Here is an 18389-nt window from a genome sequence, read left to right on the forward strand (position 1 = left end):
ACACACGCGAGACAGATGATCATCCTGAGCAGATTTGCCAACATCATACTGCCCATATTGAGCGGGGTACATTAAAATGCATGCACAGCTACTTTATCATCTTGTGTTTTCCCCCATGAGAGGGTGAAGAGATACCTCACCGTGGGCTATAATCCTGTTCGGTAATTATATCAACTCAGATCATTTAATAACTTACAGTCTAGGTGTACCAGTGCAATGCTCTCTAGACCTTCTTCAACTGGCCCACACCCTCTCTTATGACCCTCTCAGTCAAAACATTGGTTAACAGAGGTTTTTATTGCCATTGACAAAGCAGGCACTTGCACTAAAAACAGTTCATATGAAGATGAAAGAACAGATTTCTCTAAATTTCAGCAAATTGAGGTTGCAGGGTTAAGATTCTTTCTTGTAGATCATGTTTATCTCATAGAAGTGTGCACATCCACTTCTGTCTACTGCACCCTCCTTTGAAGTCATATAGGTGTTTTGCCTTTCTAGGGTTCAACCTGGGCGGCACAGTGGCTCAGTTGGTAGCACCGTCACATCACAGCAAGAAGGTCCTGGGTTCGATTGCCATGTGGAGCGGTCTGGGTCCTTTCTGTGTGGAAGTTGCATGTTCTCCCAGTGTCTGTCCAAAAACATGCAGTCAGGTTAATTGGAGACACTGAATTGCCCTATAGATGAATGGGTGTGTGTATGTGTGTCTGCCCTGCGATGGACTGGTGCCCCGTCCAGGGTGTTACTGTGTGCCTTGAGCCATTGAAAAGCTGGGATAGGCTCCTGCTCCTGGAGTGATATTTCATCAACAATTGTTTATTGCATTATTGTCAAAATAAACTTTAGTTAAAATGGAATGGAACGTGATTCAGTCTGTGTGCTCCTGCTGGAGATCCTGTGCACCTGCCACGCCCTCTCGGTTTGATTGGTCCCCTGCTTATAATTAGCCCCAGCTGCACCTCATCTGGGGGCATTTAAGAGGGGAGCTGGGATTCAGTCGTTGGTATTTTATGTGACGCTGTTCTGTTGGTTTGGCTTTGGTAGAATTTACCTTAGCCAGTGATTTTGGTCTGTCTGTCTGTCTGTCAGTACATTTAGCTCTGTTTAGCCATGTTTAGCTCTGTCTAGTTCGTGTTTAGCTTAGTGTTTAGCCTTTAGATTAGATTAGCATTGTTCATGTATGTTTAGTTTAGGTTAGCATTTAGCATAGGACTTGTTAGTTTGTCTTGTCTAGTTCCTACCTGTCTAGTGTAACCTTGTCGTGTGTCTTGTCTTGTTATCATTAAATCTTCGTTAATACATCTTTGCGTGTGTCTCGTCATAGCTCTCCTCTTGTCATAGCCCATAGAGTTACACTGTTCCAGTTTTTAACTGTTAGGATTCTACATAATTACTTAATATTTGATATGAACAACACATTATCTTATACATATTAAAACTTTGTAATTCTCTTACCTTCCACACATACATAACCTTGGATTAGCTTTATTGTTATGCTTACTCGAGCACATCAGCTTAGTTTTTGTGTTTACCAGTTTGAGCTGATTTAGTGACCTTGCTCTGTATCTGTCACCCCATACACACACTTTACCCAAAAGAATAGCCATAACACACTCGCAACCAATTACATTCTTTTTTTTAAATCACACACACACACACACACACACACACACACACACACACACACCCCTGGTTTGTTCAGTTATATCTGATTCTTCTTATTCTTCGCACGTAACTGTACTAATTTAAGATCACCCGAGTCTTGTGTGTCTGGTCTCTCTATTTCTTTTGGCTGTCCTCCCATGCATGGAATCTACCTGAATCAACACACCAGAGATAAAAGGACCTAACAACCTGGTGTCAGAAGTGGGATTCGAACCCACGCCTCCATTTGCTGGCTCGCACAGCTGTTGTGTAGCTGAAGAAACACTTACACTGGTGGACAATTAACTAAAACTACAGTTTCACTGGCTTCCATTTGAGCTGCTTTCTTTTATTTAAAAAAGTCCATAACAATAAAATTGTTACTGGCAGAATGTAGAAAGGAGAAGAAGAGACTTTTTTGTACCTGAACTATGTCTCTTTCAGCAAAGCGGCCTCTAGAAGATACTCTGACCTCATCACCATCCAACTCCTCCATAGCTGCAGGTAAAAAGACACACTGTATGATCTAACACATTATCTAATCGTTCAAACTTATGTTATATACATTTTCTTTATAAACAAACATGCAAACTGAGGGCATAAACAGAAAATGATTTCCTGTACATTCACTTAAGCACTTTGGACACTTTCGTCCAATTTTTCTTCACTGAGATTGAGAAGTCATAACATTGCATCATACATCGATCAGCCATAACATTAAAACCCCCTCCTTGTTTCTACACTCACTGTCCATTTTATCAGCTCTACTTACCATATAGAAGCACTTTGTAGTTCTACAATTACTGACTGTAGTCCATCTGTTTCTCTGCATGCTTTGTTAGCCCCCTTTCATGCTGTTCTTCAATGGTCAGGACCCCCACAGGACCACTACAGAGCAGCTATTATTTGAGTGGTGGGTCATTCTCAGCACTGCAGTGACAATGACATGGTGGTGGTGTGTTAGTGTGTGTTGTGCTGGTATGAGTGGATAAGACCCAGCAGCGCTGATGGAGTTTTAAAACACCTCACTGTCACTGCTGGACTGAGAATAGTCCACCAACCTAAAATATCCAGCCAACAGAGCTCCATGGGCAGCATCCTGTGACCACTGATGAAGGTCTAGAAGATGACTAAAACAGCAGCAATAGATGAGCAATTGTCTCTGACTTTACATCTACAAGGTGGACCAACTAGGTAGAAGTGTCTGATAGAGTGGACAGTGAGTGGACACGATATTTAAAAACTCCAGCAGTGCTGCTGTGTCTGATTCACTCATACCAGCACAACACACACTAACACACCACCACCATGTCAGTGTCACTGCAGTGCTGAGAATGATCCACCACCTAAATAATACCTGCTCTGTGGTGGTCCTGTGGGGGTCCTGACCGTTAAAGAAAATGTATGTATAGAAATAGATGGACTACAGTCAGTAATTGTAGAACTTCTATATGGTAAGTGGAGCTGATAAAATGGACAGTGAGTGTAGAAACAAGGAGGTGGTTTTAATGTTATGGCTGATCGGTGTAAGTATTATTTTAAAGTGTATTTGTTAAGTTACTGTTTTATTTACATTTTTACAACAAAATGAACACTGGTGTGAGTAGTGAGAGAGATAGAAAGCATTTGTTTGTGTGTATATGTGTGTAGGCTTGAATCAGATGTCAGTTAGCTCAGTCTCTGGAGGAGGCGCAGGCTTAAGCGCTGCTTCTCCCAGGAGCGAAGGACACTTATGCTGTGTGTATTAAGAGCTCAGTGTGTGGGAGAATGTGTGTGTATGTGTGCAAACTGCACAATATATGTTGTGTGTGTGTGTGCATGTATTTATGTGTGTGCATGCCCCAGAGGGCATAGGTATTGATTGGGAAGGTCCAAGTGTGTATGTAAATGAGAAAGTGGTCACTGTGGGGGTTTGTATGGTGGGTTACAGATGGCAGCCAAGGACAGAAAGATGAGGAGAAAGAGCATTGTTCATTTTTTTCTCTTCTTATCCTAATCCCCTACAAAATGAATTCAATGTATTGTTTTTGATGTGCAGATGGGTGTCATACTACAAAACCAAATGTCTAAAAAAGTTGGGACATTTTGTAAAATGCAGATTTTATTTAACTGTACAAAAAATCTAGTCCATGATTATTTCAGCAAGACAATGTCAGGCCTCAATTTGTATGCACTACAACCATAGACGGGGTGGCACGGTGGCTCTGTTGCCTCACAGCAAGTGGGTAACACTGTTGCCTCACAGCAAGAAGGTCTTGGGTTCGATCCCCAGGTGGGGTGGTAGAGGTCCTTTCTGTGTGGAGTTTGCATGTTCTCCTCTTGTCCGCGTGGGTGCTCAAGTATCCTCCCACAGTCCAAAGACATGCAAATTAGGTGAACTGAAGACACTAAATTGTCCAAGACTGTGTTCGATATAACCTTGTGAACTGATAAACCTTGTGTAATGATTAACGTAAAACATGACGTTAAAATCCTAATAAACAAAAAACAAACAACCGTAGACACAGAATGTGTGCTGGCCTGGCTTGACCTCTATTGAAACTGTATGGTTCAGCATGAACAGGAGAATTAGACGATGATGACCACGGACTGTTGAGCAGCTGAAGCCTCGTATTAAGCAACAATGGACAAAACATCCACTAGCAAAGCTGCAGCAATTAGTGTCCTCGGTTCCCAACCACTGAAAAATCTCATTAATAGGAAAGGTGATGAAACTCAGGGGTAACATGTTTCTGTCCCAACTTTTTTAAAGTCTGTTGCAGGCATCAAATTCTAAATGTGTTTATATTTACAAATACAACTAATTTAATCACTGAAAACATTGAGATAATTTCTTTATATTTTTATTAAATTAATATAGATTCAAGAGCATTAACAAGTTATAGATTAGGTATAGATATAGGTATGTGAGTGGGGCGGCAAGGTGGCTCGGTGGGTAGCACTGTCACCTAACAGCAAGAAGGTCCTGGGTTTGATGCTCAGGTGGGGCGGTCCGTGTCCTTTCTGTGCAAAGTTTGCATGTTCTCCCCATGTCTGTGTGGGTTTCCTCCGGGTGCTCCGGCTTTCTCCCACAGTCCAAAAACATGCAGTCAGATTAATTGGAGACACTGAATTGCTCTGTAGTGAATGTGTGTGTGTGTGTGTGAGTGTGTCTGCCCTGCAAAGGACTGGCACCCCGTCCAGGGTGTTACTGTGTGCCTTGAGCCCATTGAATAGCTGGGATAGGCTCCAGCACCCCAGACCCTAATTGGATAAGTGGTTAAGTGAGTGAGAGAGAGGTATGCGAGTGAATCATGAGTACTTCACATTATAATTCAGTTGCCATGTGGACTGAGCTTTAGGCAGTTCTACATAATGTAGATGCAATAATGAAGAAGAAAGTCCATGTGTGCCACTATGTGTGTATGAACATGTGAAATTAACTTTCCTGCTAGAACCAGAGAACTACAAAGCTTTGACTGCCCTTACTCTTTTACAAACACATTACAAACTCACCATCAAACTCCGCAGGACCTACACCCACAATGATGATAGACATGGGTAATGAAGAGGCCTGAAAGAAAATACACAAGGCGCTTACAAAGCATAGTAACTATTAAAAAAAATAGGCAAAGCAATTAGATTTATTTTATAAGTGATTAGCATTATGCATAACATTATGACCACCTTCCTAATATTGTGTTGTTCCCCCTTTTGCTGCCCCACATGCAACAAACTGTGATGCACTGTGTATTCTGACACCTTTCTATCAGAACCAGCATTAACTTCTTTAGCAATTTGATCTACAGTAGCTCGTCTGTTGGATCAGACCACACGGGTCAGCCTTCGCTCCCCACATGCGACCCTGTCGCCGGTTTACCACTGTTCCTTCCTTGGACCACTTTTGATAAATACTGACCACTGCAGACTGGGAACACCCCACAAGAGCTGCAGTTTTGGAGATGCTCTGACCCAGTCGTCCAGCCTTCACAATTTGGCTCTTGTCAAACTTGCTCAAATCCTTACACTTGCCCATTTTTCCTGCTTCTAACACATCAGCTTTGAGGCTTGCTGCCTAATATATCCCACCCACTAACAGGTGCCGTGATGAAGAGATAATCAGTGTTATTCACTTCACCTGTCAGTGGTCATAATGTTATGTCTGGTTGGTGTAGGTCAATAATATGGGCTTGGTGGGGGCAATTTTAAAAATCAGTATACATTTTCAAAAATGACTCCAGGCAGTAGATTGGCGTTATGTTTATGGCTGCTGTCTTGTTAAAACATATGGTGACTATATGGTGGATATGGTTTTTCGAGTGACTACTGACTTTTCTAGTACTTTTCTAACACAATGTATTATTTTGTCAGGTTCACATGTCTAGAAAGAATATGTAGATGTGTGTTGAATAACATTAACAAAAGCAGCTAAATACTTGTCGTCACCCCCTCTCCCTGTATTAAAACGATTCAATTATGAATTCCTGTGACATGTAAATTAATCCAATTATTCTATGCCCGATGGAGCACTTATGCATATGGTGTGGTCTGAATGTCACATTCTGACATTTTAACTGACTGACTTCAGAAGGACCAGAGTTCAGTTCTTAAATGTGGACCCAATACTAAAAGTATTTCTACATCTAACCAACCCCACTGTCTCTTTAAACTGACCCCAATTGTCAGCAAAATGGGCAGTTGTAGCCTAGCGGTTAAGGTACAGTACTAGTAATAAAAAAAAAAAAAGGTCGCTGGTTCAAGCCCCACCACTGCCAGGTTGCCACTTTTGGGCCCCTGAGCAAGGTCCTTAACGTTCAATTGCGTAGACAATATACTGTCACAGTACTGCAAGTCGCAGGTGTAAAGACCCCATTTAACTCAATAAACCAACATATAAACACTGTGGCAACATACAAAATACTGTAGTATATACTGTAAGTCAAACATGGACATCAGTGTAACATAGCATCTGAGCCCTGAATGCTTTTACAAATTAGCTGCTATATCATTTCTATACCATGACATATAGAGTCAATGTTACATATACTGGCTTTACAATCATAATATATGTGTTTTATTTCGATTTTACTGGAAATAATCTCGCTCACATTGACGACAGCCTCTTTGGTCTGCACCATGTCTGAGATGACTCCATCTGTGATCATCAACAGGACGAAATACTGTGAGCCATCAGTCACATCTTGAGCTAACCTAAGAGAGATACAGACAGTGTGAAAAATTAACAATTTACAGTTTACTGATACAGTATATATTATTTAATATTATGCAGAAAGCATATCAACACCAAAAACAAAACAATGAGATGCCAATCACAGTATCCACATATTGTAGGATTTCTGTCTTTTGATATGTTTGATTTGATATCATAGTTTAAAGTGAGGGGTTCTTTTTAAAGTGCATTAAATGAACACATTGCACATACTGTGTACCAAGCACTTCATTAGTTACACCTATACAGTACATTCATTGTTAATTTTATAAGGTCCCCATACCATACACTCTGTACAATTTGTCACCCTCTAGGACCCTCAATGACCACATGATGTTTGGGTGGTAGATCATTCTCAGCTCTAGGCTGTACATGAATGTAATGAAAAAGTAATTCCTGTTGTTCTGGTATGAGTGTATCAGGTGCAGCAGTGTTTAAATGTACTGGGCTTTTTATTAGAAACACGTACCTTGTTAGCGCTGGTTGTAGGTGTTAGAGATTATAACCGTTAGAGATTATAGCTATTTCTATTGCACAATGTGTGTTAATCTTCCTCTAGTCTTTTATCAGTGGACACTTTCTGAACTTCTTGGTTGGAGCATTATTCTCCACCCAGCACTGACATTGCAGTGTTTAAAAAGCCTAAGAACACTGCTGCAACTGATACACTTTTAACTGAGCAACACACACTACCATGTTATTATCATGTTAGTGTCATTGTAGTACTGAAAATGGCCCACTGCCCAAATAACATCTGGTCAGCGTGGGTCCTACGGGATTGATGAATTGTGTACAGAGAAACAGATGTGCTACAGTCAGTAATTGTATACCCACAAGATTAATTTAAATGGTAGGTGTAATAAATATAATAATCAATGAATGTATGTGCCAGAGAGGTGTAGGTAATAAAGTGCTTGGTGTATCATTATATCAGCTGAGCTGGAACAGGTACCTAAAGCCAGTCCTAAAGGCTGCACACATACATTTATATACAGGAATAAAGCAGCTTTTAGTATAAGGTTAAGGCCACATCTCTATGTGTCACAAGATACAATGGTCACAGGCCATAGGTTAAAAACCCCTGATTCACCTAATTATTACAGCAGTAATTTTCATCTGGTTGGATGTAAGATTAGTAAAACGGTGGATTTAGTTTTTAATTACATCTACACACCTGTGGAATAGGTCATGTCTAAAATGTTAATTGATAGTCAGGCCTTCCCATCCAACATACTTGACCTCACAAATGCTTCTATGACTAAATGGGCACACATTTCCACAATTACATTCCAAAAACTGGAGGAGTGTGGAGGCTGTTAAAGCAGCAGTTAGGGGGACTCAGTATTAATGCACATGGTTCAATACACAAGTTGTGCATGATAAAAGGCTTAAAAACTGTAGCTGGATGTACAGTGCAAAAAATAACTGAGGTAAATGCGTAAGTTCATGAAATAGTTCAAACTGCCAAGTCTACAAGTCTACACACACCCACATACAGTCATGTAAAATTACATTGTTTCACAAGGAAAAACATTGAATTCTGCAAAAATAACAGCTGCAAAAATATACTGCACCACACAGACTGTGAAGCATGTGATTTTCACTTGACAGCTAGATTTTCACTTGACAGTCTACTTAATAAAAATATTAATACTACTGTTTGCTGGTATCACATTTCAGATTAATTCACATTAATTAAAAAGTTTTCTAGCTAACTAACAGGTAGAATCTGTGTTCTTTTTTGAAGGCTGGTCCCTGGCAGTGGTAGCCTAGTGGGTAAAGCTTTGGCTTATCAATCAGAAAGTTATGGGCTTGAATACAGGCTCTGCCAGACTTTCTGCTCCAGGGGCGCTGTACAATGGCTGACCCTGCGCTCTGACCCCAGCTTGTTTGGATATACGGAAAAAGCATATATGTGTACTGTATATGTATATACACATATATGTATAGGCAAGCCGGCGGAGGTAGTGTGATGCTTTGGGCAAAGTTCTGCTGGGAAACTTTGGGTCCTGCCATCCATGTGGATCTTACTTTGGCACGTACCACCTACCTAAGCATTGTTGCAGACCATGTACACGCTTTCATAGAAACGTTATTCACTGATGGCTGTGGCCTCTTTCAGCGTTATAATGCGACCTGCCACAAAGCAAAAATGGTTCAGGAATGGTTTGAGGAGCACAACAACGAGTTTGAGGTGTTGACTTGGCTTCCATATTCCCCAGATCTCCAATCCAATCAAGCATCTGTGGGATGTGAGGGACAAACAAGTCAGACCCATGGAGGCCCGACCTCACAACTTATAGGAGTTTAAGGATCTGCTGCTAACATCTTGGTGCCAGATACCAAAGCACACCTTCAGGGGTCTACTGGAGTCCATGCCTCGACGGGTCAGGGCTGTTTTGGCAGCAAAAGGGGGACCAACACAATATTAGAAAGGTGGTAATAATGTTATGCCTGATCGGTGTATATATAACAAATAGTCCAGCAGAGGATAATCTGGCTGTATTTCACCTATTTAGAGCAAATACAATACAAAATATCAATATACAATTTAAATACCAGTTTAATGTGTTTTAGTTGAAAGTGTTACAAAGAGGTTCTCATTTACTACAGGCTTGAATGTGAAAATACAAATACAAACTTAACACCAGTAAACCTGTGCAAGTGTATTTTATTTTTAAGATAAAAATAAATTTGATAAAAGATTGCAGAACAGTAGATGAGTTCTGTTTTTCATCTTTGCCTTAACGACAATGTAGTTTGGGGTGTTTCCACTTAAGGATGAAAAAGACAGGGAGGGGTTTAATGTAAGTAAGATTAATTTAATGCCAACAGTGTGATTTATCAAACCTGAAAGTCATTTCAATAGCACTGATTGTGTGTCTAAATTATTATGAAGGAAGGTCAGGTATAATCAGTATAAAATTTTTGAAAGGCTGCTGTTGTGTTGAGGAGCATGAAAGTCATTACCTAACTACATGAACAATGTATAAATATAAGGGAAGAGCTGATTTTAATTGCAGCACTATTTGCACAATGGTTGCATATAATGACCTGAGAAATGAGAATATGATCTAGCTTTAATTTAAGTCTCACGTCAACAATGGGTTTACGTGAACCGCAATGCAGATGTCAAGATGTTTTCACACCTATTATTTAAAAGCACAATGTGCTCGCCAGTTTACTCCTATCTACATCATGGTAGCTTGGTGGATAGCACTGTCACCTCACAGCAAGCAGGTCCTGGGTTTGATTCACTGGTTCGATTCACTGATTCTTTCTGTGTGGAGTTTGCATGTTTTTCTCATGTCTGTGTGAGTTTCCTTTGGGTGCTCTGGTTTACTCCCAGAGTCAAAAGACATGCAGTCAGGTTAACTGAAGCTACTAAATTGCCCAAAGTGTGTGTGTGAATGTGAGTGTTTGCCCTGCGATGGAGTGGCGACCTGTTCGTGGTGTTTTCTACCTTTCACCAAGTAAACCGGACCTGCTACGACCCTAAACAGGATAAAATGGTGGTAAAACAGACAATGAATGAATAAATGCGTCTTGGCTGGCTGCAAGAATAGTAATAAATATTAATTGTAGCAGTCCCATTCCTCCCCGTGACAAACACATGAACTTTGTTTCTGTTTTCACTACATCATGCCCAGTTGTTTCACCTTTCTCCCGTATTCAGTTTGTGTACATAGTATTCTCTCTGTTCTGTTTTGTTCTGACCATCTGTGTTCAGTTGTTTGTTTTGTTTATGCTCCTCATCTCTTGATTCCTTGTTCTTCTCTCTCTTTGTTATTTCATACTGTTTCAATAGCCTTGTTCTTAGATCCCCTCTGTTTCCTAGTTCCTTGTTTTAGGTGTTACCTCATAGTGACAGGCAGCCACTGTTGGGCCATTGAGCATGGGCCATTTTTCCTTGTTGTGTTCATTTTCTTGTCTCCATCGTTTAAGTTGTGTCATTACTGACCTTGTTTAATGTAATAAATATCTTATGTTTACCATGTCTGCACAGTTGTGTCCTGCATTATTCCAGTGTTCAACATCAGAAACATTTTAACAAACCAAAATACAAATGTATTTTGCAAAAATTCTCCACAGTTTTAATAACGTGTCTGTGGGAGGAAAGGTCAGACAGTGTTTCTCCTTATTACTACTGCAACAGTGACTTCTGCTGTCTGGTTAAAGCATCAGCACAAGTAGTGAGAGAACACACAGATCGTAGCGTTTACTCTCTACATGCAGTTCAGCTTTGTCTGAAAATCCACCACTGACTGGAGTACAGAAGTAGTCAGTGACCTAAAATGATAAATAATTTACTTATTAACCAAAATTACTGAAGTGATGAGCTGAGCTTTGCCACAATACCTTCATTAGATCTCTACACCAATCAACACAGGACAACTTCCACTTAAAAGTGGAAGGTGTAAACAAATCAGATGCCCCAGCAGTTCAGAGCTCAAGGTGTTTATAACATTTTATTTCAAAATGACTTCTAATTTATCTTCTTTCTAATTCAAAAGCATTCATAGTTGGTTATGCAATTTAAGGCAGTAAAGTGTCTTTTCATATACAGTACTTACAAGGAGAAAATAAAAACCAGTTAATTTTCAAGACCTTGAAAGCTATTCTATTAATTTATAGTATAGAAATGTATTAGAAACATGCCTTGACCGTTAGTGCAGGAAGTTCATGTAAATGACTATGTGAGTGGTGAGTTTGTGCAAACTTGTGTATGATAGTAGCACTCAGAGCAGCGGACAGTATGGTCCCACTGGCTCTCAGTCTGATTGACTCATTGTCACTCTGGGCCCAGAGGGAAAATGCAAAATTTCCAGCCTGTAAAATTGGACAATTCTGACTTTTCCTCTCTTACCACCCCCACAACCACCACAAACACACACACACCGAGTCTTACCGTGATACCTGGTTAATGACTGGGGCAAAGTTAGTAGGTCCATAGAGTTGGACAATTCTGTCCTCTCTTACCACCCCAACCACTACAACAACCACCACAAACACACACGCACACACGCACACACACACACAGAGTCTTACTGTGCTACCTGGTTAATGACCGGGGCAAAGTTAGTAGGTCCATAAAGTTGGACAATTCTGTCCTGTTTTACCACCCCTACCACTACAACAACCACCACAAACACACACACACACCGAGTCTTACCGTGCTACCTGGTTAATGACTGGGGCAAAGTTAGTAGGTCCATAAAGTTGGACAATTCTGTCCTCTCTTACCACCCCCACCACAACCACCACACACACACACACACCGAGTCTTACCGTGCTACCTGGTTAATGACCGGGGCAAAGTTAGTAGGTCCATATAGTTGGACTGTTCTGAGACTCTGAAAGTAGGCCTCCAGCACCTGATCTATTCCTACACAGTTTGGATCCTCAGTGTTTCCATTCTGTAAAAAAACACATGCATACATATTAATGATTGATTTATTCATCTACAGTATTCAGTTTATACTTGATAGGTGGCTATCCTGCAAACACTGGCTGCAAAGCAAGAAATGACTCAAGACTGGACACTAAGCTAACAACCTGCATCACACTTGGCCAGCTCGAGGCCAGTGATTTAAAAAAAAAAAATTATTTATGCATTTTCTCCCAATTTAGTGTAGTCAATATGTCTTGCACTGCTGGGGGATCCCTGATTGCAGTTGAGGTGGGTATATTGCTGCTCACGCCTCCTCCGACCCGCGCGCAGCCCTTAGCGGAACCCTTTTTCACCTATGCGCTCTGCACAGGCGCCTCTATCCGCCAATCAGGGTCCTTACACAGCGTTTGAAGACCCCACCCACATAGTCCGGTCATCCTGCCCTGTAGGCACTGCCAGTTATGCCCGCTAGATGGCGCCCAGCTGACCGGTGGCAATGCCGAGTTTTAAACCGGGGAGTTCAGAATCTCGGAGCTGGTGTGCTAGCAAAATATCCCGCTGCGCCACCTGGACGCCTTGGTCAGTGATTTTTATAGCAAACCAAACAATCTAGATATTAATAAAAAAAAGGTCAAAGAGATACAGCAGGAAACAGCGAGAAAATGCCAAACTAATTACACACAGTAATTATAGGTACAGATCAAACCTACACAAAATGTATTCACAAGTAAAAGCAGGTTCAACAGTCACTGATTAAATCTTACCTGCATCTAAATGAATACATATTTTTAAAACAGAGTTATTATTTAATTAATACAGAAACTTGAGTAACTAAAAAATAAGTTTCTTAAAAATCTAAAACTACATTTACATTTACAAAACTACTAAAGGTTATACAGGGTAAGTACAGCAAGTAAAATGCAAAAAAATATAAAATGCTTTACTCTGATTTGAATATTTCAGGAACTGTCATATTGAAAGAGCAAATGTAAGAGCATGTATAAGTAATCCAGTCTGCCTGAGATTAAAAAGTCTTCAGTGTTAAAAAACTAAATAGATCGTTGCAGTAATGTGTAGTCGACCCCATCCAGCTCTCCAGAGAATGGACGACATAAAAGGATAGAAAAAGTTATGAATACGTTATGAACTTGAATGAATACAATAATGGAAAGCTGTTTAAACAGGGTATGCTGTTTTGCTTTACATGAGCTCGTTTCTGAGAAAGGAAAACTACTGTGCTCGCCTGTACAGGGGTAATGTACACCGATCAAACATAACATTATGACCACCTCCTTGTTACTACACACACTGTCCATGTAATCAGCTCCACTTACCATATAGAAGCCCTTTGAAGTTGTATAATTACTGACTGTAGTCCATCTGTTTCTCTGCATGCTTTGTTAGCTCCCTTTCATGCTGTTCTTTAATGGTCAGGACCCCCACAGGACCACTACAGAGTAGATATTATTTGGGAGGTGGATCATTCTCAGCACTGCAGTGACACTGACGGTGGTGTGTTAGTGTGTGTTGTGCTGGTATGAGTGGATAAGACACAGCAGCGCTGATGGAGTTTTTAAACACCTCACTGTTACTTCTGAACTGAAAATAGTCACCAACCAAAAACATCCAGCCAACAGCGCCCCGTGAGCAGCGTCCTGTGAACACCAATGAAGGTCTAGAAGATGACCAACTCAAACAGCAGCAATATATGAGCGATTGTCTCTAACATTACATCTACAAGGTGGACCAACTAGGTAGGAGTGTCTAATAGAGTGGACAGTGAGTGGACACGGTATTTAAAAACTCCAGCAGCGCTGCTGTGTCTGATCCACTCATACCAGCACAACACACACTAACACACCACCACCATGTTATTGTCACTGCAGTGCTGAGAATCATCCACCACCTAAATAATACCTGCTCTGTGGTGGTCTTGTGGGGGTCCTGATCATTGAAGAACAGGGGGAAAGCAGGCTAAAAAGCATGCAGAGAAACAGATGGACTACAGTCAGTAATGGTAGAACTACAAAGTGCTTCTACATGATAAGTGGAGCTGATAAAATGGACTGTGAGTGTGGAAACAAGGAGGTGGTTTTAATGTTATGGCTGAGTATATGGCCAGTATGTATGTAGACGCCCTATCTGATTATTAAGATCAGGTGTTGTCGCTATGCCTATACACATAAAGCCTCTAGTTTTAAAAAGGAATGTCCAATGAGGTCATGGTCAGGTGTCTACATACTTTTGCACATATAGTGTATATTTTCAGTAACTGCATAATTGCAATCAGGGTAGCAGTGGCTCGCCAGTCTGTCACTCACACCTAAAAGCAACTGGGATTAGTGGCATGTTTACAGATGTACAAAAAACCCAAAATGAAACCCATCCAAACACACACACACACACACACTGTCAACTTCTACACAAACAAATGTATAACAACAAGGATGGCTGTTACAATGTTTGATTCTGTCACAATAACTAAAAAGTCACTGAAAGAAAACAGCAGGATTGAAACATCTAGGACAGAAGGGTGTGCCCCAAGGTTCCAAAAGGGTTTAGAGCATCCAGATAAATCTCTGTGCTTAAAGGGCAAAGCCAAAAATCAATGATAAATGCTTGTGAAGTTTCACTCTTTCAATCTCTCAGATCCCATATCATTAAAAATGTTACATGCTTTTGTAAAAAATATAACCACATGGTCTCAGGATTGCTTCACAAAACCTTTGTCAGTAAACACAGTTCATCACTAGATCTACAGATGCTGGTTAAGATTCTAATAAGCAAAACAGAAGTAATAAATCAACAACATCTAGAAGCAGCACCAACTTCTCTTGGCTCAAGCTCAAGCTTGGATTTTGCTAGTGTGAACTCCTCCAACACTCCTACACTTTCACTAATCGGACCTGCTTATTAGTTACCAAACTGAACTCAAAATTCTTGTGGTAAGTTTTGAGTGTCTCCATAGTGAAGCTCCATCATGTCTCGAGAACTCATGTCTCAAGTAGTCTCGAGTTGCACTAGTTGCATCATATTTAACAGAAATAAGGCTTTTCTGAAATGAGCTTTCTAGCAACCTTAATCCTAGTATTTTTTTTACAATTTAGCAATATGATTGCAAACCTAATTGTAATTATACTTACTATACTTAGCTTCATCTTATTTGCATTCCCATGCTTGAGAAATAGACCTAATTGGCCTTGCATCCAAATTTGTATATATATATATTTTATCTATGCATTTTCTCCTATTTTCTCCCCAATTTAGTGTAGCCAATTTGTCTTCCACTGCTGGGGATCCCTGATTGCAGTCGAGGTGTGTATATTGCTGCTCACACCTCCTCTGCACAGGCGCCTCTCTATCTGTCAATCAGGCTCCTTACACAGCGTTTGAAGACCCCACCCACATAGTCCATTCGTCCCCGTCCTAGCAGAGACGTGTCTCCTGCAGGCACTGCCAATTATGCCCACTAGATGGTGCCCAGCCGACCTGTGGCAACGCCAAGTTTTGAACTGAGGAGGAACTGAGGAGTTAACCAACCTAAACACTGCCACATCACCCCACTGCTGCGTTCTCTTCACTGGCTTCCTGTAGCTGCATGCATTCAGTTTAAAACACTGATGCTCGCCTACAAAGCCAAAAATGGAACAGTTCCAAGCTACCTTTGAGGTCTAATCAAACCCCGCTCCGTACCACACAACCTCCGAGCCACTAGTCTCGCTCGACTTGATCCTCCACCCAGGACTCAAGGAAGACAAGCATCAAGGCTTTTCTCTGTACTTGCACCCAAGTGGTGTAACGAACTTCCCTTGTCTGTCCGAACGTCTCTGTCCGGGAGTCTCTCGCTGTCTTTAAAAACGATTAAAAACCCACTTCTTTACTAAGCACTTAAGCTGACTTGTACTTACTTACTCAGTTACTTACTAACTCTCTTATTCATTTCTTGCAAAAAAACAAACTTTGGTTCTAAGATATTAAAAAGATATAGTATATATCCTTTATTTGTCATATATACATATACAGATGTACAGTACAATGAAATTCTTTCTTCGCATATCCCAGCTTGTTTGGAAGCTGGGGTCAGAGCGCAGGGTCAGCCATCATACGGCACCTCTGGAGCAGACAGGGTTAAGGGCCTTGCTCAAGGACCCAAAAGTGGCTGCATCGCATCATAGCCAATCAAGCTTTGGGCTATCAACCAAAAGGCTGGTCACAGAGTTTCTAGTTCTAACAGAGTTTCAGCAGATTTGTGTTCTTGGACTGTTGTTTACTTAAACTAGAGTAAGGTAATGTTTACTATGGAAGCACTTCTGTAAGTCGCTCTGGATATGAGCGTCTGCTAAATGCCGTAAATGTAAATGTTTGGGCGACTGTTGTGGTCATAGACGTTTTATGGTAACCCTAACCCATGCCATCCCAATAATATGGACCATCACTGACATATCTGGTAGTCAAAGAAAATCTTTGGTAATCTATAAACTGCAAATCTGAAAATAATAATTAAATTTTTTTTTAAATGAGGTCGGGTATTTATACCAGTAAAGCGTGTGCACTATATTCTAGGTTTCCACTTCCACCTGAAATGAAACTACGATTTATCAGAAAAATTGTGCATAGATTCCAGCAGACTTTATTGTGTCTCATGTTTGGCCAGTTATAAGACTGGCAGATTTGTGTGAATGACCCAGCGACCTGCTGAGCAGAGAGCAGGAAAGAATGAGATTGAACAGGGCAGAGAGTGAATTAAACTTTACAGGAGTGTGACCAGACTTTCTTCTCTCTCATGTTGAGACTGTTCAGGCTGCACTGACAGCAGCAATGAGTTTTTTTAATAACTGCCTAAAATTGTCCAACGTACATAACTGTCCCTATAAGAGCTGTCCATAGAATTCATTTCAAATGTTGTTTGTAGAGAAATAGAAATAGAGCGAGGAACATAAAAAAGTGTTAAAAGACTGAGACTGTAAAGTCTATAATTAAGCACTGTTGTAACCGAGGTAAGTTCAGCATGACACTATCATGCTGAAGTGGCTTCTTATTAAAGAAAGGCAATAACATTTAAAAGAGAATTAGAAGAAGTTGAAAGTTAAGTTCTTAATTACTTCTAAATTTTATCACTTTAGAGTTAAACAGTGACACTGCTGGTATTGTAGGTGCCATAGAACCACATGGGTCCTGTAGACCTGGGTTTGATTCCTTGCCGGCAGTCATTCAGTGAGTTTACATGCACACAATAATAGAATTATGACAACAATCTGATTATATAAACGTAAATGATATGATTATGGAAAGCATAATACAACCCCAAATCAGAAAAAGTTGGGACAGCATGGAAAATGCAAATAATAAAAAACACAGTTTCTTACATTTACTTTGACTTTATTTGATGGCAGACAGGATGAACCTGAGATTTTTCATGTTTTGTTTAGTCAACTTCATTTTATTTATTAATAAACATCCATTCCTGCATTTCAGACCTGCAACACATTTAAAAAAAAGTTGGGACAGTAAAGCATGAGGATACCAAGTGATTTAGTGTTTCAGCTTTTGTCTCATTCTTCCTGCAAACACGTCTTAAGATGTACAGAAGTACGGGGTCGTTGTTGTTCGCATTTTTCGTTTCAAAATTCTCCACACATTCTCTATTGGGGACAGGTCAGGACTGCAGGCAGGCCAGTCCAGTACTCGTACCCTCTTCTTCCGCAGCCATGCCTTTGTAATGTGTGCAGCATGTGGTTTTGCATTGTCTTGTTGAAAAATGCTGGACGTCCCTGGAAAAGATGACGCCTTGAGGGCAGCACATGTTGCTCTAATTTTAATGTACTTTTTTGCATTAATGCTGCCATCGCAGAAGTGTTAATGACCTTTGCCAAGGGCACTGACACAAGCCCATACCATGACAGACCCTGGCTTTTGGACTTGTTGCTGATAACAGTCGGCTTTGGTCCAGAGCACACGGCGTCCATTTTTTCCAAAAAAGACCTGGAATGCTGATTCATCTGACCACAATACACGTTTCCACTGTGTGATGGTCCATCCTAGATGCATGCATGTAACTCTGTATTGTAGTGCTTGACAAAGGTTTGCCAAAGTAATCCCTCACCATGTGGTTATATCAGCTATTGTTGAGTGGAGGTTCTTGATGCA

General features: G+C 40.6%; 1 protein-coding gene across 1 annotated transcript in view; it reads right to left on the bottom strand.

Annotated features, from left to right (window-relative positions):
- Window positions 1–1776: 1776 nt before the first annotated feature.
- The window catches only part of LOC134316718 (copine-9-like), a 128240-nt gene continuing 111627 nt past the window's right edge, over window positions 1777–18389 (bottom strand). Inside the window, exons 17-21 of the mRNA XM_062997148.1 lie at window positions 12140–12267; window positions 6729–6831; window positions 5137–5194; window positions 2026–2139; window positions 1777–1814 (exon numbers count right to left, since the gene is read on the bottom strand). Of these exons, the coding sequence (XP_062853218.1) occupies window positions 1777–1814; window positions 2026–2139; window positions 5137–5194; window positions 6729–6831; window positions 12140–12267 (441 nt within the window). The remainder of the gene's footprint in view (window positions 1815–2025; window positions 2140–5136; window positions 5195–6728; window positions 6832–12139; window positions 12268–18389) is intronic.

Source organism: Trichomycterus rosablanca, chromosome 6, assembly GCF_030014385.1.
Source record: "Trichomycterus rosablanca isolate fTriRos1 chromosome 6, fTriRos1.hap1, whole genome shotgun sequence".
In the NCBI taxonomy this organism is placed as follows: domain Eukaryota; kingdom Metazoa; phylum Chordata; class Actinopteri; order Siluriformes; family Trichomycteridae; genus Trichomycterus; species Trichomycterus rosablanca.